Source organism: Siphateles boraxobius, unplaced genomic scaffold (assembly GCF_051911475.1).
Source record: "Siphateles boraxobius isolate OS27281-9 unplaced genomic scaffold, OSU_SipBor_1 65, whole genome shotgun sequence".
In the NCBI taxonomy this organism is placed as follows: Eukaryota; Metazoa; Chordata; class Actinopteri; order Cypriniformes; family Leuciscidae; genus Siphateles; species Siphateles boraxobius.
The window spans coordinates 20,086,597-20,109,716 of record NW_027509192.1 but is presented as its reverse complement, the minus strand read 5'-3'; the positions used below and the strand labels follow the sequence as shown (position 1 = coordinate 20,109,716).

Here is a 23,120-nt window from a genome sequence, read left to right as displayed (position 1 = left end):
ACTCTCTCCTTTCCAGCACTTTAGACACAGTTGCTCCGTTGCGCTTAAAGAAGATTAAAGAAAATACTCCAACGCCGTGGTACAACGAGCACACCCGGGCCCTTAAGAGAGCAGCCAGAAAAATGGAGCGCAACTGGAAGAAAACAAAACTAGAGGTATTTCAGATTTCATGGAAGGAGAGCTCGATTGCTTACAGAGAGGCTTTAAAAGCTGCTAGATCTGCTTATTTTTCAACCCTATTAAAAGAAAATAAACATAATCCAAGGTATTTATTTGAAAAAGTGGCTACACTAATGAAAAATAAAGCTTCAAGCCCAGAAGTTTCCAAGAAACACAGCAGTAATGACTTTATGAACTTCTTCACTTATAAGATTGATAATATTAGGGACAAAATTATAACTATGCAACCGTCTACTACAGCATTACATCAGGGAGTGCATTATAGCCTGAGGTAAAATTTGATTCATTTGTTGTCATAGGAGAGGAAGAATTGTGCAAACTCGTTAATTCATCTAAATCGACAACATGTATGTTAGACCCTATACCGACTAAACTACTGAAAGAGATGCTTCCAGAAGTCATAGATCCTCTTCTTAACATCATTAATTCGTCTTTGTCTCTAGGATACGTACCAAAAACCTTTAAGCTGGCTATGATTAAACCGCTTGTTAAAAAAACGCAACTTGATCCTACAGAATTAGTCAATTACAGGCCGATCTCAAATCTACCTTTTCTATCAAAGATATTAGAAAAAGCAGTATCCTCACAACTGTGTTCCTTTCTTGAAAGAAATGGTATCTGCGAGGATTTCCAGTCAGGATTTAGACCGCACCATAGCACTGAGACAGCTCTCATTAGAGTCACAAATGATTTGCTCTTATCATCCAATCGTGGTTGTATCTTTCTATTTGTGTTACTTGATCTTAGTGCTGCATTTGACACCATTGACCACAACATTCTCTTAAATAGACTAGAAAACTATGTTGGCATTAGTGGAATTGCATTAGCATGGTTTAAATCAAATTTATCATTTATCATATTTACAGTAAATGAAGAGATGTCTTATCGATCACAAGTTCAGTATGGCGTACCACAAGGCTCAGTACTAGGACCGCTGTTGTTCACTCTGTACATGCTACCTTTAGGAGATATCATTAGGAAACATGGAATTAGCTTTCACTGTTATGCTGATGATACTCAGCTCTATATTTCTTCCAAACCTAACGAAACTCACAAATTCACAAAATTATCAGAATGCATAGTTGATATCAAAAATTGGATGACTAGTAATTTCCTACTACTAAATTCTGAAAAAACAGAGATTCTAATTATTGGACAAAAAACGTCCACACGTAATAACCTAGATACCGTCTAACACTTGATGGCTGCTCTAATAAGTCTTCGTCGTCAGTTAGGAACCTGGGTGTGCTCTTTGATACCAATCTTTCATTTGAAAGTCACGTGTCTAGTGTCTGTAAAACCGCATTTTTCCATCTTAAAAATTCTTCTAAATTACGTCATATGCTCTCATTGACAAATGCGGAACAACTAGTTCCTGCGTTCATGACATCAAGGCTAGATTATTGTAATGCTCTACTGGGTGGTTGCCCTGCACGCTTAATAAACAAACTACAGCTAGTTCAAAACGCAGCCGCTAGAGTTCTTACCAGAACCAGGAAGTATGACCATATTAGCCCGGTTCTGTCAACACTGCATTGGCTCCCTATTAAACATTGTATACATTTTAAAATATTGCTGATTACTTACAAAGCACTAAATGGTTTAGCTCCCCAGTACTTTAGCGAGCTCTTAACGCATTATAGTCCTTCCCGTCTATTGCAATCTCAAAACTCCGGCCAGTTGATAATACCTAGAATATCTAAATCGACCGCTGGCGGTAAATCCTTTTCCTATTTAGTACCAAAACTTTGGAACAATCTTCCTAACATTGTCCGGGAAGCAGACACAGTCTGTCAGTTCAAAGCTAGACTAAAAACACATCTCTTTGACCTAGCATTCACATAACACCTCTATAGACTCCTATAATTCAATATTAGGCTGCATAGATTAGGTCAGCCGGAACTGGGAACACTTCCCTTAAATCCTGATGTACTCGTTACATCATAAGAAGAATGGCATCTACGCTAATTTTAGTGTCTTTGTTTATCCCGAGGTTTTCCCACAGCCTGCCGGATCCAGGCCGTTTCCAGATCTGACGAAGGACTTTCGCCTGGACCCGATGACAATGCAGTGCTGAAGTGCCAACTAGCCTCTCCCTATGGAGGATCCCTATACCACTCTACAGATAAAGCGTTGTGGAATTTTTTTGGTTCGCGTACCTACCCAAAGTAATAAGATAAAATAAAATTCTGCATCAAAATTTATAGACAAGACAAGTAGTTTGTTTAGGAATGGTTTGTAAGGAATTAAAAACCTGCGCACATATATTTAAACACACATAACTATAGAATCAATTCTTAATGCGTATGTGAACGCCATCAGCGTCTATCACAGGTTCACGTTTAAAGTCTGTTTAGAGAGAATGGTGTCGTCTTAGCGGCCCCTAATTTAATAACAAATGATCATTTAAACGGAAGTGAATCAGTCAAAACTAACTTTAGCTGGAAAAAAACATTTTTCATTGAAACAATCTACATTGTTAAAAGCGCTATATAAATGAGGATGACTACAATATATAGGGTATAATTTATTTTACCCCAAAATTCAACATATTGACACAAAATGATAACTGCAAATCCACGTTTCCCAGCTAGATGTTTCTGTGAATTGCTGCGATCCATTTGCTTGGTTAAACTTTACGATACGGGTGCACTAATATATGCATTAATTCATGCTTAACTAATAATCATGTGTTAATGTATGACTCATGAAGAACTAAACCATTAATTAATTATTATTGCATCAGCAACTAAAAAAGATTCTATATGATCATTTAATTCAGAAACATATGAATTGTTATTAATTAAATGTGTCATAATGTATTAATTCCTTAATAAAATATTGTATTAACTAATCGTGTAAATTAATGTTAATTACCACAATTAACCATGTATTTCAACTTCTAACTGTCTCCTTTAATTAATCATTAGCTAATGATTTGCAGGTGTCATTATGTCATGACTCTACTTGTTGAGGCACATGACCTTTTACTAATTGTTAAGTACACTGAACAAAATGATAAATGCAACACTTTTGTTTTTGCCTCCATTTTTCATGAGCTGAACTCAAAGATCTAAGACTTTTTCTATGTACACAAAAGGCCCATTTCTCTCAAATATTGTTCACAAATCTGTCTAAATCTGTTAGTGAGTACTTCTCCTTTGCTGAGATAATCCATCCACCTCACAGGTGTGGCATATCAAGATACTGATTAGACAGCATGATTATTGCACAGGTGTGCCTTAGGCTGGCCACAATAAAAGGCCACTCTAAAATGTGCCGTTTTACTTTATTGGGAAAACCAGTCAGTATCTGATGTGACAACCATTTGCCCCACGCAGTGCAACACATCTCCTTCGCATAGAGTTGATCACGTTGTTTATTGTGGCCTGTGGAATGTTGGTCCACTCGTCTTCAATGGCTAAGGAGAAGTGCTCACTAACACAGGTTCCCTATCGGTCAGTCACTACAATGTAGGTCATGACTGACCAATAGGAATCTCGCTAGAGAGGCCAATCTACTTCGAGTGAAACTAAAACAAGCCAATACACATTGGCGTGCAATCATTTGCAACAGCTGTGCAGCCTCGCAGCGCGGGTATTTAACAAGCAGCTGGTGCGATTGCACACTAGCTTTTTGCTTCGGAGCCAAGCACTTCGTATGCTGAACAGAGTGAATTTGAAAGCAAGCCTCTTCTGGATCTCTCCACTTTGGTGCGTGCGTGACGACACAGCAGCGCGAGCGGTCTTTTCTCTTCTCTCTCTCTCTTCTTTGTTTGTTGTTTTAAAACTAAGCAAACAAAAAAGCTGTTTTCACGGCTGGTAAGGTTCGCGGTTAAAGTGCTCAACGGCCGTTTTCACGGCTGGTAAGGTGCGCGATTAAAGCGCTCAGCGGGCGTTTTCACGGCTGGTAAGACCAGAAACCGTCTCGGTGGCTCCTCCTCCCTCACCACCCTTGATGGCGGGGCAGCTAAGGGATACACGCGTATCCCGCCAGTGGAACGGGCCGTTGCTATGCAACTTTGGGCGGCAAGAGGGGCGGCAACAAGAGGGGCGGCAAAGCCAAGGGTAAGCGGCCCTAGGACGGGCGACCCAGAGATGGAAGGGACTGCTCTCCAGGAGACGATGACTGCATCGCTCCCTCCCCCGGAAGAGGGTCGGGTGGTAAATCCTTTGTTTCATTTTGTTTGTGTTCCGCCACTGGCCTTAAAACCAGCGGTACCCAAATTCTCAATAAAAGAGCAGTTTCTATCATCTCCAGGTCCGAAGAAGACCCGGAGAGCAGTGGGGGGTTGGAATCCTCACCACTCTCATCCGCCTCTTCTTTCGCCAACCGGCAGCTGTGTACGGTCCGAGAACGCCACCGAGCCGCCTCCCGCATCTCCTGCCCTGTGGAACCAGGTAAGTGCTGCACAGCACACTCAGACCCCGCTACGGGACGCCTCCCAGAGAGAGCCTCCCGAGCCGCATCCCTGTGTTCCACCTCGCTGCCCCACTACGGGTACGCCGACGGTCCCTTTGGTCCCGCTTGTACGGTCTCTGCGAGCCTGGTTAGCGCTCCCCAGTCCGTCTCGCTGGCTCATTCGAACCATCAGGCTCGGCTATGCGATTCAGTTCGCCCGGCGTCCCCCAAAGTTTCGGGTCATCCACTCCACTACAGTGAGAGCAGCCGATGCCCATGTCTTGCGTGCGGAGATCGCAGTCCTACTGGCGAAGGATGTGATAGAGCCGGTCCCTCCAGCCGATATGAGGTCAGGGCACTACAGTCCCTACTTCATTGTACCCAAGAAAGGTGGTGGGTTACGACCGATCTTGGATCTGCGAGTTTTGAATCGGAGCCTCCACAATCTACCGTTCAAAATGCTCACGCAGAGACGCATTTTCGAATGCATCCGTCCCCAGGATTGGTTTGCAGCGATCGACCTGAAGGACGCATACTTTCATGTCTCGATTCTTCCTCGACACAGGCCATTCCTGCGCTTTGCGTTCGAGAGTCGAGCATATCAGTAAAAGGTCCTACCCTTCGAGCTGTCCCTGTCCCCCCGTGTCTTCACGAAATTCACGGTGGGGGCCCTTGTTCCCATGAGAGAACAGGGCGCTCGCATCCTCAACTATCTCGACGACTGGCTCATACTAGCACACTCTCGAGATCAGCTATGCGAACACAGGGACCTAGTGCTCAGGCACCTCAGCCAGTTGGGTCTTCAGGTCAACTGGGAAAAGAGCAAACTCTCCCCTGTGGAGTTGGATTCGGTCGCTCAGACAGCACGCCTCACAGAGCAGCGTGCTCAGTCGGTGCTGAACTGCTTGAACACGTTCAAAGGCAGGACGGCGGTCCCACTGAAATTCTTTCAGAGGCTCCTGGGGCATATGGCAGCAGCAGCAGCGGTAACCCCGCCCGGCCTGCTTCAAATGAGACCGCTTCAGCACTGGCTTCACAGCCGAGTCCTGAGATGGGCGTGGCATCACGGCACTCGCAAGGGGCAATCACACCGGCGTGCCGCCAGACCTTCAGCCCGTGGTCAGACCTCTTGTTCCTGCGGACAGGAGTCCCCTTGGAACAGGTGTCCAGGCATGCTGTGGTATTCACAGATGCCTCTGCCACCGGCTGGGGTGCCACGTACAACGAGCATGCAGTGTCATGGGTGTGGACGGACCCCCAACTGCATTGGCACATCAATTGCCTCGAGTTGCTAGCAGTACATCTCGCTCTGAGCCGCTTGCAAAGGCCACTACAGGGCAGGGACGTGCTGGTCCGTACGGACAACACAGCGACCGTCGCATACATCAACCGACAAGGTGGTCTACGCTCCCGTCGCATGTCGCAACTCGCCTGCCATCTCCTCCTCTGGAGTCAGAAGCATCTGAGGTCGCTTCGAGCCATGTATGTCCCCGGCGTGCTCAACCGTGTGGCCGACGAGCTATCATGAGCTGTGCTTCCGGGAGAATGGCGACTCCACCCCCAGGCGGTTCAGCTGATGTGGAGAGAGTTCGAGGAGGCTATGGTAGACCTGTTTGCCTCCTCAGAGACCTCCCACTGCCAGCTGTTTTACTCCCTGACCGAGGGAACACTCGGCACGGACGCACTGGCACTCAGCTGGCCCCGGGGCCTTCGCAAATATGCGTTTCCCCCAGTGAGCCTACTTGCGCAGACACTGTGCAAAGTCAGGGAGGACGAGGAGCAGGTCCTTCTGGTGGCTCACTATTGGCCCACCCGGACTTGGTTCCCAGAACTCATGCTCCTCGTGACAGTCCCTCCCTGGCCCATTCCTCTGAGGAAGGATCTTATGACTCAGAGACGGGGCACCCTATGGCACCCGCGCCCAGACCTCTGGAAACTCCAAGTCTGGTCCCTGGACGGGACGCGGAGGTTCTAGGTGACTTACCCCCAGAGGTACTTAACACCATCACTTCAGCACGGGCACCGTCCACGAGACGTGCTTACGCCCTGAAGTGGAACCTGTTTCTTGAGTGGTGTTCTTCTCGCCGAGAAGACCCCCGAAGATGTTCGATAGGGTCTGTGCTTTCCTTCTTGCAGCAGGGGTTGGAGCGTAGACTGTCTCCCTCCACCCTCAAAGTACATGCTGCCGCTATTTCAGCTTATCACGACCACATAGATGGCAAAACAGTTGGAAAGCACGACCTGGTCGTCAGGTTTCGTAGGGGGGCGAGACAATTAAATCCTCCTCGACCCCCCTCCATACCCTCTTGGGATCTTTCCCTGGTGCTTCGAGCACTTCAGGATGTTCCCTTTGAGCCTCTGCAGTCAGTAGACTTAAAGCTTCTTTCCATGAAGACTTTGCTGCTGGTTGCACTGGCCTCTGTCAAGAGGGTAGGAGACCTGCAGGCATTTTCGGTCGACGAATCGTGCCTAGAGTTCGGGCCGGGTGACAGCTATGTGGTACTAAGACCCCGGCCTGGCTATGTGCCCAAGGTTCCTACCACTCCCTTCAAAGACCAGGTAGTGAACCTGCAAGCGCTGCCTTTAGAGGAGGCAGACCCAACCCAGCCCAAACCTCTCGGCCCGGACTTGGCGGAGCATCCGGCGCCAGGCCCTTATCCACTGAATCCTTGAGAACCGGATCTGGGCTGGGTTCCATATGTGTGACCCTACGGGGATCCGATATGTGTATATTCTCCACGGCTGCTCCTATCGGAAGCCCGTGTCTTTCCCTTGGGCTAAGTCACCCATTATTTCATATGCAGTACAGCCTTCGGGCTAGTCCATATGTATTTCCACATAACTCTTTGAAGAAGCGGCTTCCGCAGCGTTCCTTCCTAAACAGAAAGGGCACGCTTTCCCAGTGTTATCCAATATCTCACTGTATGGGTTATCACGGAACAACAGTGTCAGATTCACTCTGTGTAAGCCTCCTCCTATCGTCCTTCCAGGCAAGAAGGTGTAGAGGCTTGCACGGGGCGCTGGATGGGGTGCAGCGCCTGTGGCGCTTTGGTAGGGATTCCTATTGGTCAGTCATGACCTACGTTGTAGTGACTGTCTCGGTTACAAATGGTAACCCTCGTTCCCTGAGGGAGGGAACGGAGACGTACGTCCCGTCGCCACATCTGCTGCCGCCCGCCCGCCAGCTTTTTCAGGCTTGGCTCCTCAGCAAAAAACTAGTGTGCAATCGCACCAGCTGCTTGTTAAATACCCGCGCTGCGAGGCTGCACAGCTGTTGCAGATGATTGCACGCCAATGTGTATTGGCTTGTTTTAGTTTCACTCGAAGTAGATTGGCCTCTCTAGCGAGATTCCTATTGGTCAGTCATGACCTAAGTCTCCCTTCCCTCCCTCAGGGAACGAGGGTTACCATATGTAACCGAGACGTTTAGACAGATTTGTGAACAATATTTGAGAGAAATAGGCCTTTTGTGTGCATAGAAAAAGTCTTAGATTTTGAGTTCAGCTCATGAAAAATGGGGGCAAAAACAAAAGTGTTGTGTTTATAATTTTGTTCTCTATAATACGCCATTATGATTTTGACATCCACACTAAGCAATGGATTTCAATTTCCAACCATCCACAAACAGGATTCCACTGTGCCAGATGAACAGCCGCATCCAGTGCCTTGTTGTTCATGTTCAGGTTAAGCTTGAGGTCTAGGATTCAAAGGTGGAACACTGAGAACATGTGGCCGGCCACTTGCTATTTCATAACACAGTGTCAAGACTGGACAAAGAGAATAGAGCGTCCATTATAGTCAGTCATAGTGATGCTACGCTGGATGCTGCACGATACTACACAACACAACAAAACACAGACAGGAAACTGATGCCACATTCTATTACTGACATACTCCAAGCTCTTGCGCTACTTCTGTTATGAAGGACAAATCAGAATCAGAATCAGAATCAGAATCAATTTTATTGCCAAGTAGTGTTGTGCACATACAAGGAATTTGCTTTGGTAATAAGGTGTTACCGAGGCTGCTATAATCAGCGCCAACTTGAGAAAAATACAGCATGACATGAGGAGAGGTGAGGAGAAAAAAAGACGATCCCCAGACTATGCTCCTGTAACGAGAACAGTCTGGGAACAGGAAAAAACACCTCAGCAACATTAGCACATAAACAGTACACTCTACAAACAAGACATTGCAACACGGTTGGGAGTGGGGGATGGAGTTAGTCCAGCCCAGGCAAGCAGCATCCGGCCTGCAGCCATTATGGCGCTGGTCACAGACCCGCCTGTCAGACTGGGGGTACGAAGCGGCGAAGGCGTGGGATGGGGTGTGGGGCAGGTGCATATCTGTGTATGTGTAAGTTCATGTGTGTGTAGGCCTGGAGAGAGTCGCTAAGCCAGCCCCATAATCTAGGAGCCTCAGTCCGCAGGATTGTCATAGCGATACACAGCAAGTTGCCATGGAGACAACCTTGATCATGTCCCAGGCAGAGTCAACCATCACCAGGTGTCTGAGGAGTCGGGGAAGGAATGCAAGAGCGGCTCACTGCAGCGCTCTTCCGGGAGAGCTGTTGTTCCCGCAGCGGCCTTGGCCAAGGCCAGTGCTGGTTAGGGGGTGCCGAAACAGATAAGATTGGGATTGTTTGGTCTTGGGGCGAGTAGCCGCATTCAATTTATACAGGCTATTCTCCTGGTCCATTTTGGTCTCTGAGACGATCCATTTGCCTTTGCAAAGCTGTGAGCTTCTCCATGATGTTATCCATATTGTGGTTAATAGACCCAGTCTGAGTGCTGACAGCTCTGCCCACCGTTTCAATCATCACGGGCAGCCTTGCGGGGCTTTTGACAGCTGTCACCGTCTGCTTAGTTCCTCGATAAACCAGGGCAATGCCTAATCCAATCAGCAGAAGACCTGTTATCATTGTGCCGAATAGGTAGATATCTTCAATGTCCTCCACGGAAAGAGTCGCCAGACACACGACCCGCCACCTCTCCCACGCGTCCATCGTGTAGCCAGCTGCGAACGTTCCGGCAGGGCAGTCAGGTTCCCCCGAACCCAAGCTTCTCGTCGAGAAGATGGTGTCAATTGCGTTGAGAGACCAGTTGATCAAATCCATAATTTCTTGGTTTTGGAGAGCAGTGAGAGACTTGGTTTTTGAGTCTCTCAAAGTACAAGACATTAGACGTGACGAAAGAAGCAAAGCAGGAGAGGTAAGGGGAGGGAGAGAAAGAGAAAATGCGACCACCTTCGTTGAGAGCCAAGCGGGAATCCATTGCAAATGGACTTGCAATGGGGGGGGGGGGGGGGGGGGGTTGGCATGCGCTTCATGAGGCACACACGCATTTGCACATACAGGCAAGGTCTCTCGCCCTCTCCCTCTCTGCCGAGCGTGCGCTACACGCTTGGAGCTCGCGAGCTCGAGATTCCGGGAGATTTGAACAAATTTGCGGGCATCAGGGAGCCGCTATCAATATGCAGGAGACTCCCGCAACTTCCGGGAGACTTGGGATGTCTGCATGACACAATAATAGCCGCGTTTAAACAAAGTATAACATCGGTCAGCAGTTCAGATTCTAGTGTGATATTTGATTGCAGCTGAACTTACTCATCCTTCAAACACATTCTCTGGCATTACATTCACTGCATGTGCAACTGTCAAAACCCATAAATGGCATATTACTTAAGAATTAGTCATGTGCCTTAACAGGTAAAGTCATAACATAATGATAAATTTGCAAATCATTAGTTAATGATTAATTAAAGCAGACAACTGGAAGTTGAAGTACATAGCTTTGACCAATTGTGTTAATTAACACATTAATTTACACTGTTAGTTAATACAATATATTATTGAAGAATTAATACATGATGACACATTTAACTCATCGAAATTAATATCTTACTTAATCTATTAATCATATAGAATATCATATAGAGTCATACATTAACACATCAGATTATCTGTGCATCAGTTAGGCATGAATTGACGCATATTAGTACACCTGTATTGTAAAGTGTTACCCTCACAGGGCAGAGGTTGAAAACCAGCTCCTGAACATTTCTGTGTGCATGCTATTTCTTTAGATGGTGGACCTGCAGTTAGACACGACCACAGCCCTGAAGTGTCGGAAGAGATTGTGTCAACTAGACTCTCCCCTGTGAAGGCCTCATCAACACGACAGCCATCGGCACAGATCCTCAACAAACTCGTCTCTATACCTCGTGACTCCGATCTTCAACCAGATGGAACTAGATAATATTCTGACTGTTCTGATCCAATCTCACCTCCGACCCGTAATGCTGCCTGAATCCTAATAATACACTGTTCGTTCATTGGCCAGTTTTCCCCCCGACTGAGCCTTGTTTCTCCCAAGTTTTTTCTCCATTCTGAGAACCTAATGGAGTTTTGGTTCCTTGCCACTGTCACCTTTCGCTTTTGGCTTGCTTAGTTGGGGACATTTAATGTTCAACAATATTATTGATCTGCCTGCATTGACACCGGTATATGAGAACTGAACTGAGCTGGACGATGACATCAGCAGAAAAACAGACCTGTTATCTCTGTAAAGCTGCTTTGGAACAATCTGTATTGTAAAAAGCACTATATAAATAAAGGTGACTTGAATAGATATGTCGTTCACGAATGAGTCGGCTCTATGAGCCGCCAGCTTTAAGTGAACGGTGAGAGTTGGTTCCCGTCTGAGAGCCGTTTTCCCCTTTTGTATATTAATACAAGACAGAATAATATGACTATGCTTTCGCTACACTGCTCAGCCACACGTCAAGTAGTTACTAACTGAATGTTATTTTGATGTGTATTGTATGCGTGCAATCACGTGTGATGATATTACTGACGCCGCTCTCGATTCGTCGCAAGCACATACAGTATAGGCTACACATTAACATAACATGCAGTCACTGCATGGCATGTGTGTGGTCGAGCAGTGTGGCGAAAAGATCATCCTTAAATATCGGGTCAGAAAACAAGATGAGTAACACACTCAAACAATGCAGCATTTGTAAGGTAAAACTATCATATTGAGCAGGGACTATAAAGTGTCGGAATTCCCTTCATGAGGAAACAGCGATTGTTTTTAATGTTCACTACATCAGAATTTATTCAGCAAATGCATTTGCACTTCCCATTATTCGCATAAACTCTTTTTCGCACAAGTCAAAAACCACCTCAAGCGAGCGTAAAACCTTTTATTCATAAAAAGGGATTTTATTTTAAATTTGGCGTTTCCATCACTTGTTTCTGATGCAATACTTCAAAATGCGCATAAAAACAGGGTCATAAAAACATAGCTACTGAAACACATTTGATATTCTCACAACTGTTTACTCAATTAAGATAGAACCGTCTGTGTTTACATGAATTCTTGCCAAAACGGACATTTTGACATAATTTTGTGTTTATTTGTCCGTTCAAGCACGAAAAGACGTGAAAGAGACCTCAATTCAATATCCGTGCACTGTCTGAGAGGTGGCTTTTGTGTGCACAAAGAAAACTGAACCGAATTAAGCTTTCTGTCTCGCTTTTTCAGAAGTATCCATATTTCTGGTCTTCTGTTTCTCCCAGATGTTTACATTTTTTTATGTTTTATGAGACATGCAGTGTATGCCAACCAAGCGGCAACTTTCCATTCTCTCTCTTGAATCCAACACAGAAGTGATTAAAACTGCAATTCATCGATTGGCCACTAGCTCCAAAAGAGAGTCAATCCCATGTTAAAATGCCCAAATTTACAGCAGAAAAAAGCAGCCTGATGCAAAAAGTGGTTTTGGTCTACAGTATATAGCTAATTTTGCCCTTCATGACGACTGTGAGGGGAGAGAATTTTTTTAGAACTCATCTGTTTCGATTATATTAAGCCTTAAAGTTCTGCATAATTAAGAGCATGGCCACTTGAGTGACATGGGGGATTACCGCTGCTGTCACTACTATTCATTGGCTTCCCTTTTATAGGGGTGGCGGTGGCACAGTGGATAAGACGCATGCCTTTGGTGTGAGAGACCCGGGTTCGAATCCACTGTGAGAAACCAATGTGTCCCTGAGCAAGACACTTAACCCCTAGTTGCTCCAGAGGCGATCGACCTCTGACATATACTGTATAGCAATTGTAAGTCACTTTGGATAAAAGCGTCAGCTAAATGAATAAATGTAAATGTTCCATCAGTGCCTCCATGGCACTGCCCCCCTATATCTCAAACAACTCATCACGCCATCTTCATGCTGGACAGGCCAACCTCCTCCAGCCTTTGAGGATGTAGTGTTACAAATGTATTAAAATGTTTAATTGAGCTTCCAATACTATAGTATTTTAACTGAGAAAGTTGCTCACAGTTTTTTCCATTTTGAGGCAATCAAAGTTTCGGACATTAACCTCTTGTCACATCTCAAAGGTCAGCTGGGCCTTTTGTTGATCTAATCAGGCTGATTGGATTAGCATCTCAAGGCACTGAGTTACACTGTTACTTGATGAAATCAGGTAACGTCTCGGTTATATATGTAACCCTCGTTCCCTGAGTAGGGAACGGAGACGTTACCTCGGATGACGGAGAATGGGGGTTTCGCTTAGAACACCTATCAACTTCGAGTATTACAAAACGAGCCAATGGCGATGAAATGCTATGGGTCTGCGGAATTTGCATAGCGTATCTCCGCCCCACCGCGTGGGTATAAAAGGAGGACGCCGGCAACATGCAGATATGTCTTCGCTGAGGAGCCGAGACTGAACTCTGGCGTACTACCCAGCGGTACAGTGGAAGTGGCAGGGAGACGTAACGTCTCCGTTCCCTACTCAGGGAACGAGGGTTACATACGTAACCGAGACGTTCCCTTTCGTAGTCACTCCGAGTTACGTCGGACGGGTCCCCGTATAATCACGCCACCTTCACAGCTGTCTTCCAGTGCCCTGCGAAAGTCTGATCCCCCTGTCGTGAAACTGGCACGGACGAAGGAGTCCTACTTAACACAGGAATACCAAGGTACACTGGGAAGCATATCTCAGAGGAAATATGCCGCAGCATGCCTACCCGTAGGGAGGACTTAAGAACACACATATGGCCGGAGGGCTTCATATGGAGGAACGCTGGAGTGACCAGCCCGAGGGGTGGCAACTTTCAACTCCAGGAGTGGCAAGGTGGCTTGCCGAGGGAAAGACAAATGCTCAAGGAGGCTTACAGTGGAAATAGACATGTGGGGGTTACTCAGGGGAGGAACCATGCACACGGAGGCCCCTAGCCGACGCACAGGCAATAGACAGTGGCGCCAGCGTCAACAGTGCTGGAGGAACTCAGGGCTTCAGAGAGGAAAGCTCACCTGAGGAATATCGCACGTATCCAGTCCGTGGAGTGGAATGGCGAGCAAGCGAAGACACCTGAGCGGGTCCAGTACTAGCTGACTGAAGCGAGTACACTAGAGGACACAGGCTCCACTCGAAGATTATAGAAACTGGCGAATGTGTTGGGTGTCGCCCAGCCTGCAGCTCTACAGATGTCTGCCAGCGAGGCGCCATGCGCTAGAGCCCAAGAGGAAGCCACACTCCGGGTGGAGTGGGCTGTCACACCAAGGGGGCACGGTCGGCCTTGCTGTTGGTAAGCCAAAGCAATGGCGTCCACTATCCAGTGGGACAACCTCTGCTTTGAGAGAGCCTTTGCCTTCAGTCTCCCACCATAACAGACAAAGAGCTGGTCTGAGGTCCTGAAACACTGCGTCCTGTCTACGTAAGCATGGAGAGCGCGTACTGGACATAGCAGTGCCAAGGCTGGGTCTGCCTCCTCCAGGGGCAGCGCTTGCAGGTTCACCACCTGGTCCCGGAAGGGAGTGGTGGGAACCTTGGGCACATATCCAGGCCGGGGTCTCAGGATCACGTGAGAGTGACCGGGCCCGAATTCCAGGCACGCTTCGTCAACGGAGAATGCGTGCAGGTCCCCTACCCTCTTGATGGAGGCCAATGCAACCAGGAGTGCTGTCTTCATAGACAGGAACTTAAGCTCAACTGATTGCAGAGGCACAAAGGGAGCCCTCTGCAAGGCATTTAACACCACTGAACGAGGGAACGAGAGGAGGGCGAGGAGGATTCAATCTCCTCGCTCCTCTCAGGAACCTGACGATCAGGTCGTGCTTCCCCAGAGACTTACCTTCAACTGCTTAGTGATATGCGGCGATAGCGGCCACATACACCTTCAGGGTGGAGGGAGACAGCCTTCGCTCCAGCCCATCTTGCAGGAAGGAAAGCACGACACTGATCGAGTATCTCCTGGGGTCTTCTCGGTGAGAAGAGCACCAGTTGACGAAGAGGTTCCACTTCAACGCATAGACATGTCTTGTGGACGATGCTCTAGCGGAAGTGATGGTAGCCGCCACCGCTGGTGGCAGGATACTCAAACCTGCCTTGTCCCGACCAGGAGCCACACGTGGAGCCTCCAAGATCGGGTCGAGGGTGCCAGAGGGTGCCCCGTCTCCGAGAAAGGAGATCCTTCCACAGAGGATTTGGCCAAGGAGGTGCTGTCGCGAGGAGTATCAGTTCAGAGAACCAGGTCCGGGTGGGCCAGTACGGCGCAACCAGAATGACCTGCTCCTCGTCCTCCTTGATCTTGCACAAGGTCCGTGCGAGAAGGCTCACTGGGGGAAACGCAAATTTGCGTAGGCCCTGCGGCCAGCTGTGCGCCAGTGCATCCGTGCAATGGGATGAGTCGAGGGAGGCAAACAGGTCTATCTATGCGTCCCCGAACTGGTCCAAAACCAGCTGGACCGACTGGGGATGGAGTCGCCATTCACCGGAGATGGGCTGAAACCGTGACAGCTCGTCGGCTGCAAAGTTCCGATCTCCAGGAATGTAGATAGCACGAAGGGACCTCAGGTGCTTCTGACTCCATAAGAGGAGGTGGCGTGCGAGTTGCGACATACGGCGGGAGCGCAGACCACCCTGACGGTTGATGTACGCTACTGTGGCGGTATTGTCTGATCGGACTAGTACGTGTTGACCCCAGCGCAAAGCCCGGAAGAGGTGCAGGGCAAGGCGTACTCCCGGCAAATCGAGGCAATAGATATGCCATACTGCTCAACACTACATGCGAGAATCACTGAGCTTCAGGAGCAACCTTGCTCAACACCTAAGTGTGAAGAAATTCACTGAACCTCAGGAGCATTTCTGCTCAACACCTGGGTGTGATAAATCTCACTGAACTTTTCAGGAGCATCCCTGCTCAACATGAGAGTGTGACAGCATGTCCATTGCGCATGGCGCCCCAGCCCGTGGAGGCATCTATTGAGACAACAGCATGCCGGGAAGCTCGTTCCAGCGGCACTCGGGCCCGTAGAAAACTGAGGTTCGACCACGGAGTGAGTACTGACGGCAAGTCGGAGTAACTGGTACTCGGAGGGTGCCGTGTTGCCATGCCCACCTCGGGACTCGGTCGCGAAGCCAAGCTGAAGCGGTCTCATATGAAGCAATCTGAGCGGCGTACCGCGGCTGCAGATGCCATATGCCCCAGGAGCCTCTGAAAAAAAAAAACTTCAGTGGAACGGCACTCTTGCGCTTGATAGTCTCAGGCAAGTCAGCAATGGCCGAGTGGAGAAGGCAACCAAGTCCATACCGAAAAAAGAGCTCCTCTGCACGGGGCAAAGTTTGCTCCTTTCCCAGTTGACCTGAAGGCCCAGACGAGCTAGGTGCCGGAGCACTGGGTCCCTGTATTCGCAAACCTGGTCCCAGGAGTGAGCTTAAGACAGCCAGTCACCGAGATAGTTCAGGATGCGAACCCCGTGTTCCCATGGAGGAACAAGGGCTGCCTCAAGAATCTTTGTGAAGGGCTGAGGAGACAGGGCTAGCCCGAATGGGAGAACAGCGCCATGATATGCGCGCGCCCTGACAGCAAACCGTAGGAATGGTCTGAGTCGAAGGAGAACGGAGACATAAAAGTAGGCGTCCTTAAGGTCGATCGCTGCAAACCAATCCTGTGGCCGCACACATCCAGAAATGTGTTTGGCCAGGAGCATCTTGAACGGCAGCCTGTGAAGGGAGCGTTTCAGATGCATAGGTCCAGGATTGGCCGTAACCCACCAGACTTCTCCGGGATAATGAGGTAGGGGCTGTAAACCCGGACCTCATTTTGGCTGGAGGGACAGTCTCAATCGCACCCTTCGCCAGTAGGGTAGCTACCTCCGCTCTCATGATAGGGGCATAGCCACCGACCAAAGTGGAGTGGACTCCCCTGAAGCGGGGAGGAGACCGTGCGAACTGAGTCTCATCTCTGAGCAGCCCATCTCAAAAGTGCCGCTTAACCGGCATTTAGCGGGGGGTGGGGCTGGAGAGGGCTGTGGCATCCCCCCTACGGTCTTCCAGAGCCAGGCCCGGGTGAATGGGCGGGGTTGGAACCGTGGGAGGGAGCCTTCGGCGTTGGGCAGACTGAGGGATCTGAGCGGACGGCGGGGCCGTCGGGCAGACTAACCTCGATCTGCTCATGGGCGGTTGAGAACTGTTGGGCAGAAGCACTCAACCGCACCGCCGAAGAGGCCGACCTGGGAGATGGGGGTGTCGAGCAGACGGGTCCGCCCGACATCATGCACATCAGACCGGTCAGCCCCAGACTGGTGAACATCACCTGACTCCGAGAGCGTACGGCCACTTTCGTCGCTCGGGGAGCAAGGTCAGTGGCGGTCCGCAGCTCACTGAGAGCCTCGGGTCAGTCCCGCCCTCCTGCATGTCCATGAGTATCTGGGTCAGGTAGACCAGCAGAACGGTCATGGAATGCAGTGAGGCAGCTGCCTGTCCTGTGGCACTATAGGATTTCGCCACAGATTAGTGTAGACGAAAAGAACTACAGGCTTTGGACGGGTGCCTAGGATTGCGCCGGGAAGCACTCAGAGCGTTCAACCGGGGGAACCCCAGTGTACCCATGGGCAGCGGCCCCTGAGGGGAGGAAAGGCGGATGAGACCAACGAGAGGACCAGTGATCTCATCATGCACGTCCAGGAGGAAAGATATTGGGGTTTGCCGTGGACGCGGGTCGACGGCCTCACCCAAAAACCAATCGTCCCGGGAAAGCATGGCCGTCATCTCCGGATCAGACTCAGGCACAGCCGTATGCACACCAGAAGGTGGCAGCTATGACGAGTCATCATTTCCAAAAGAATCAAGTCTACCTAGTGATGCTGCTACAGACACAGCATCATCCTCTGTAGCTTCAAATGAAAACACACGGGCCACCCGAGGGTAGACTCGTGGAATCATCAGTTCGCTAGCGGGCACCGTAATTAAAGAGGGGGGGCTAGGGCGTGGACACAGAGTCAGCACCTTGTTCCAGACCAACACCCTCAGGTCACCCTGGCCACCAGCCGAAGATCGGGTGGTGGATGAGGGGACTCTCACTCTTGCGAGTTCACCGAGTCTCGACCTATATATGACGCGATGATCACGTTCCCAGAGAGAACATGAGTCATCCACGAGCGCTGTTCAAGCATGATCAAACGCCAAACACACTAGGCACCCTCGTGCCCATCAGAGTCCGATACCAGTCCGCTGCAAACAGAAATGCACGGGCGAGCCGTCTTTCAAAAGACGTGCCGCGTGCGAGCTCTTTTATGAGAGGAGAAAAAACTCTGCGATGTTGAAGCGCACAGGGAGACACACACACACTGGCAGATCACTGCACAGATCAGCAGGCACTGTGAGCTCGCTGCAGATCGCCGTCACACCAACACCGGAGAGAGAAGCTCGTCTCGTAGAGCGAAGTCAGAGATGGCTGTGGAGTGAAGAAATACTCTTGGCTCTGAAGCGAAAACATATCTGCATGTTGCCGGCGTCCTCCTTTTATACCCACGCGGTGGGGCCGAGATACGCTATGCAAATTCCACAGACCCATGGCATTTCATCGCCATTGGCTCGCTTTGTAATACTCAAAGTCGATAGGTGTTCTAAGCGAAACCCCCATTCTCCGTCATCCGACGTAACTCGGAGTGACTAGGAAAGGGAACCAGCTAAATCATGTACTTTCATTGACATGTTTTGTTCAAGAGTCCCCTCCTCTTTGAAATTAATCCCACCCCCTTGAAATGTTTATAAATTGCAAAGGAACGTTTCCCTTAGTTAGACTTGGGTAAGATTTTAGACTTGGTGACTACAGCATCGCAACAGCAAAGTCTTCAATAAAGAGTAACTTCTGCATTGAAAGATATCCCAACGTCTCCTGGTTTTTCACTTCTAAGTCTCCTATACTTAAGAAGAAAAAGGTTTACAACAAGGACAAGGCTTCGTACTATGGGTGACCGTGCCTTCTGTTCAGTTGCACCCAGTCTGTGGAACGCTCTCTCTATCCATCGAAGGGCCCCACAGACTGTGGACTCTTTTAAAAAAGGCCTTAAAACCCATTTTTTTAGAAATGCCTTTTAGGGCTAAAAGTGTTATTTTAATGTTTCCGTTTTTATTCTGTTTTGTATTTGTAGCACTTTGAGGTCATTGAATTGATGTAAAGTGTGTTATAAATCAAATTTATTATTATTATAAATTTATTACTAGCCGTTTGTCTGTTGTCTGTTAGCTGTAACCTCAGCTAATCCCGCTTCCAAGATGGTGACGGCCGGCTCCGCCCACTTTGGGCTTCAAAAATGCTCTTCAGAAACCTTCGGGTGACGTAACGGACCATTGTCCATTGTTTTATACAGTCTATGATGCTATCTTATGTTCCACTGGGTAGAACATCACGTAACAATTCAAATGTGTGCATCTACCAAGCAGGACAATAGTTCTGACTGAATCTCTTCCCAAATAATCCCTCCCTAACATTTTCATCTCGTTTTGTCTAGATCTGAATAGATTTTTGTCATATTTTTTTGTCATTTCAAAACCCGGTTTTTATTTAGTTATCATTTTGTTTTCATCAGTGAAAAAATGTTGTTGACAAAAATTATGACAAAAATTATACATCAACGAAATTAACATTGCCTTGCGGCACACTGAAAATGCAACCCGTACTTGTACTGCATTTTGAATTGGAGTTTGATGCATTTTGTCAAGTCTGTTGCATTTTGTCTCATATACTGACTCACAAAAAATTGCCTGTGTAGCTAGAAGTATCAGCATTCATTTACTTGTGTAGAGCATGTGTCTAAGGAGTAACTAGCTAAAGTAGCAATAGAGTGTTGCAGGGATGACGTCAAAACCCTGAAGACTAATCTTCAAGATTTTCCTATAGAATTTTGTAATGTGGTTTTTCAGTTTATGAGTGTAGGAGCTAAAATTAGGATTATTTTTTTGTGTTAAATAATTAACTAATTCACCCAATGTTATTTGAGTCTGCACCACCTAGGGGTTGAAGCAGGAGATGTAAGGCCTCTGGGAATAAAGGACCTGTGACTGCACCTGAGGGCGTGGCCAGAACCGGAAGTGACAGTCTTTGACCTCACGGCCTGACTCCATGTTACACAGATCGATTCAATCCTTTATTTTATTATCCTTGATTTTGTAAACATACTTTTAAGTAATAAATATTATTTCAGTTTGGAAATCTATGGAATGGAATCTTTCGGAAAGCGAGCGTCAAGCTTTTTTTTGTTCAGCCACCAAAGGTAAAATTAATTAAAAAAATTACACTAAAACATTAATTAATTTAATTTGATGTGGCAGCGTTGAGCGCCCATATTTTAGGCAGAAGGCCTATTTGAGATGTCCGCTGAGGCATGTGGATCCCGCAAGCCTCCACAGGGTTTTCCACCTTCGAGCTTCTCTATGGACGACAGCCAGAACGGGTGTTGAACATTCTCAGAGAGGCTTGGGAGGACGGACCTTCGCAGAGGAAAACCCTTTGAGGTCACACGACGAGTGGGAGATCTAAATTATGAGGTAATTTGGTCAGAAAGAAGCGGAGCACATCACATTTACCACCTCAATCTCCTTAAAAAATGAAGCGAGGCGGAGTTAGTGATGCTGGCAACAGCAGTGAGTGGGGGGGAGGATCTCGCGCCAGAAGTGAACACTAAAATCACATCCTTCGCTCTGGCCCCAGGAGGAGATCAATGCCGAGGATTGACGAATTTCTTGATTGGCGGGGTGCAGCTCGTTTTTATTCGACAAAGAACAAAGGGATATTGGCAGATCCCCTTAACGCCTTTATCCCAAAAAAAAAACAGCCTTTACGACACCGTTTGGATTACACCAATTTGTTACCCTTCCTTTCTGTTTTTTTGGGGCACCGGCCACTTTTCAGCGTCTCATGGATAACATTTTGTGGCCGCATGTTGCATATACCGCTCCCTACTTGGATGACATTATCATCTTATCATATAATGACTGGCAGCGTCATATGGGGCATTTGCATGCCGTCCTGAGATCACTGAGAGTGGCCGGGCTAACGACTAACCCGAAGAAGTGTGCAATTGGGGGCGTAGAGGTCCGGTATCTGGGTTTCCAATTGGGTCATGGACTGGTGCATCCCCAAATTGAAAAGACAACCTGTCCGAGACAGGAGATATGTCATGCTATTTAAAATATAAGTACATATTGTCTGATGCCTCTCCTGTCTTGTGCTGCACATGGGTGTTTTGTTATTTTGGGCCATGTGCTTGTGTCATTGTCTGATCCCTCCCCCTTGTTATCTGATTATTGTTTGAGTTCATCCACCTGTTCCCTCCTTATTGGTTTCCTTTTTTAAGTCCCCTCTTGTTTGCATTCTGTGTCGGTACGTTGTCTAATGCTTCCCGTTCCCCGTGATCCTTCAGCACGTTTTATGTTCTGTTGTTTTTTGTATTCATTAGTTATGTTTTCCCCCTCGTGGGTTTTGTTCTTTTGTAATTAAAGATCATTCTCCTGCACTTGAGTCCTCGCCCCTGTTAGCATTGTTCCAGCCGTGACACATATATGGCCATATATTACATTTTTGTAGAACGTCATTGGAGAATGGTATATAGTTCAGCATAACATCGTAATATCCATCATACACATAATTCACACACTACGTTGACCTGACTGGTTACAAGGTAGTTTGTGATGTAAGAAATACCAACAAATTCAAACCACGTTTTTGGAACTGTCTTTGGCTCACTGCATTTTAAGGAGAAAAAACACATGCTATTGAGTTATGAATTTGCACATGGTTTGTTTTAAAGCATATTAAAAACACCACATAGACATATAAACAACATTAAAAACGTTATTTTCACCACAGGGGGTCCTAAAATAAAATAAATACTGTGTTTATTAAAGGGTTGACGCCCTTTTTTTTGACAGAAAAATATAATTATATATTCGTTAAATTTGCTGAGCAACTTTTACGTCTTACAGATGTTTATCCAGGTCTGACCTTGATAGATGTGTGGTGGTCTGACCCCCGTCAGCGTGTGTGATCGAGGTCTCTCTCCTCCAAGGGAACCAATGCCTGTGAGCTGAGGTGATTCTGGGCGGGATGACATAATTTCCCCTCTGAGCTCATCCAGGTCGTGTTCAGAGAAGGAGCGATCTCTCTTCAGAGGTGTAGGAGAGCTCTCTGCCCGCCTGATATCCACACCATCTGGAGATTCTTCATCCTTCATAAAAAACATAGAGGCACATTATTTAAATTAAAAATACAATTCAAATAAACTAAGTCAGGGAGATCTACCAGAGTTTTCCAACGAACTGCCTTCTGAAATTCTCATGTGAATTATGCTGGTTAAAGTATGCAACTCTTCTTTAAAGTCTTAAAGTCTACATTTTCTCCATGACCATTGTTGCCACAAAGGAAAGAGCAAGATCGTAAAAGAAATTCTGACTGCACTGAAATATCTTACCTCAAATATATTCATCTCCTCCATTTCTTCCAGTGTTGGAGCTTTTAGAAGAACACGTATGCGGGACGGTGGCCGGTACCCTGCTCCTGCGACTGACAGGTCAATGCAGGAAGTGGATTTGATGTCACATTGGCAGGTTTGTGCCAGACATGGTAATGAGCCAAATGCTGAAGAGTGACAAAACATTGCTGTGAGTGATGATCTACGTAACACACAATTGAATAGAACTACAGAAGTCAAGGAGGACTGATAGTGTTAAGGATGCTGTTTCAAAAAACTTAGAAACATACGAGATACGAGATTAACATACATCTCTTTGTACTGTGCGGCTCCACAGGTTTCAGTTTGTGATCCTGTCTGATCTCAGCCAGGACTCGATCATGGAGCGACTGCGGTGGCTGAGGGGCAGGAGGCAAACAGCGTTCAGACACCTGCGGACATGAGGAAAGTCTTCAAACAAAACCGTCCATACATTTTGCTGATGGTTTTCTATCTCTTTCTCTTACCACTCTTTCTTTCTCTTCTTCAGAGAGAGCTGTGAATGCAATACTGGCTATGATAATTAATATAAATCGGCATTTCAAGGAAAGGCAGACTGCTATGTTTGAGAAAGATGACATTTTCACAATCAAACACAACAGTTCCTAAAAACAATTAATCTCACATTAAAGAACTAGGCACTTAAATACTTGATTAGTTATACACCATGTCCAAACCTGGCACAATGTGAAACATTTTCAGTGACAAGTAGTTTGTCTTGTTGTAACTAAGA

General features: G+C 47.3%; 1 protein-coding gene across 1 annotated transcript in view; it reads right to left on the bottom strand.

The window, feature by feature from the left end:
* spire2 (spire-type actin nucleation factor 2) overlaps positions 1–23,120 on the bottom strand; it is a 140,220-nt gene that overhangs the window by 22,054 nt on the left and 95,046 nt on the right. Inside the window, exons 7-9 of the mRNA XM_077211340.1 lie at positions 22,659–22,779; positions 22,349–22,515; positions 21,883–22,105 (exon numbers count right to left, since the gene is read on the bottom strand). Coding sequence (XP_077067455.1) covers positions 21,883–22,105; positions 22,349–22,515; positions 22,659–22,779 — 511 coding nt within the window. The remainder of the gene's footprint in view (positions 1–21,882; positions 22,106–22,348; positions 22,516–22,658; positions 22,780–23,120) is intronic.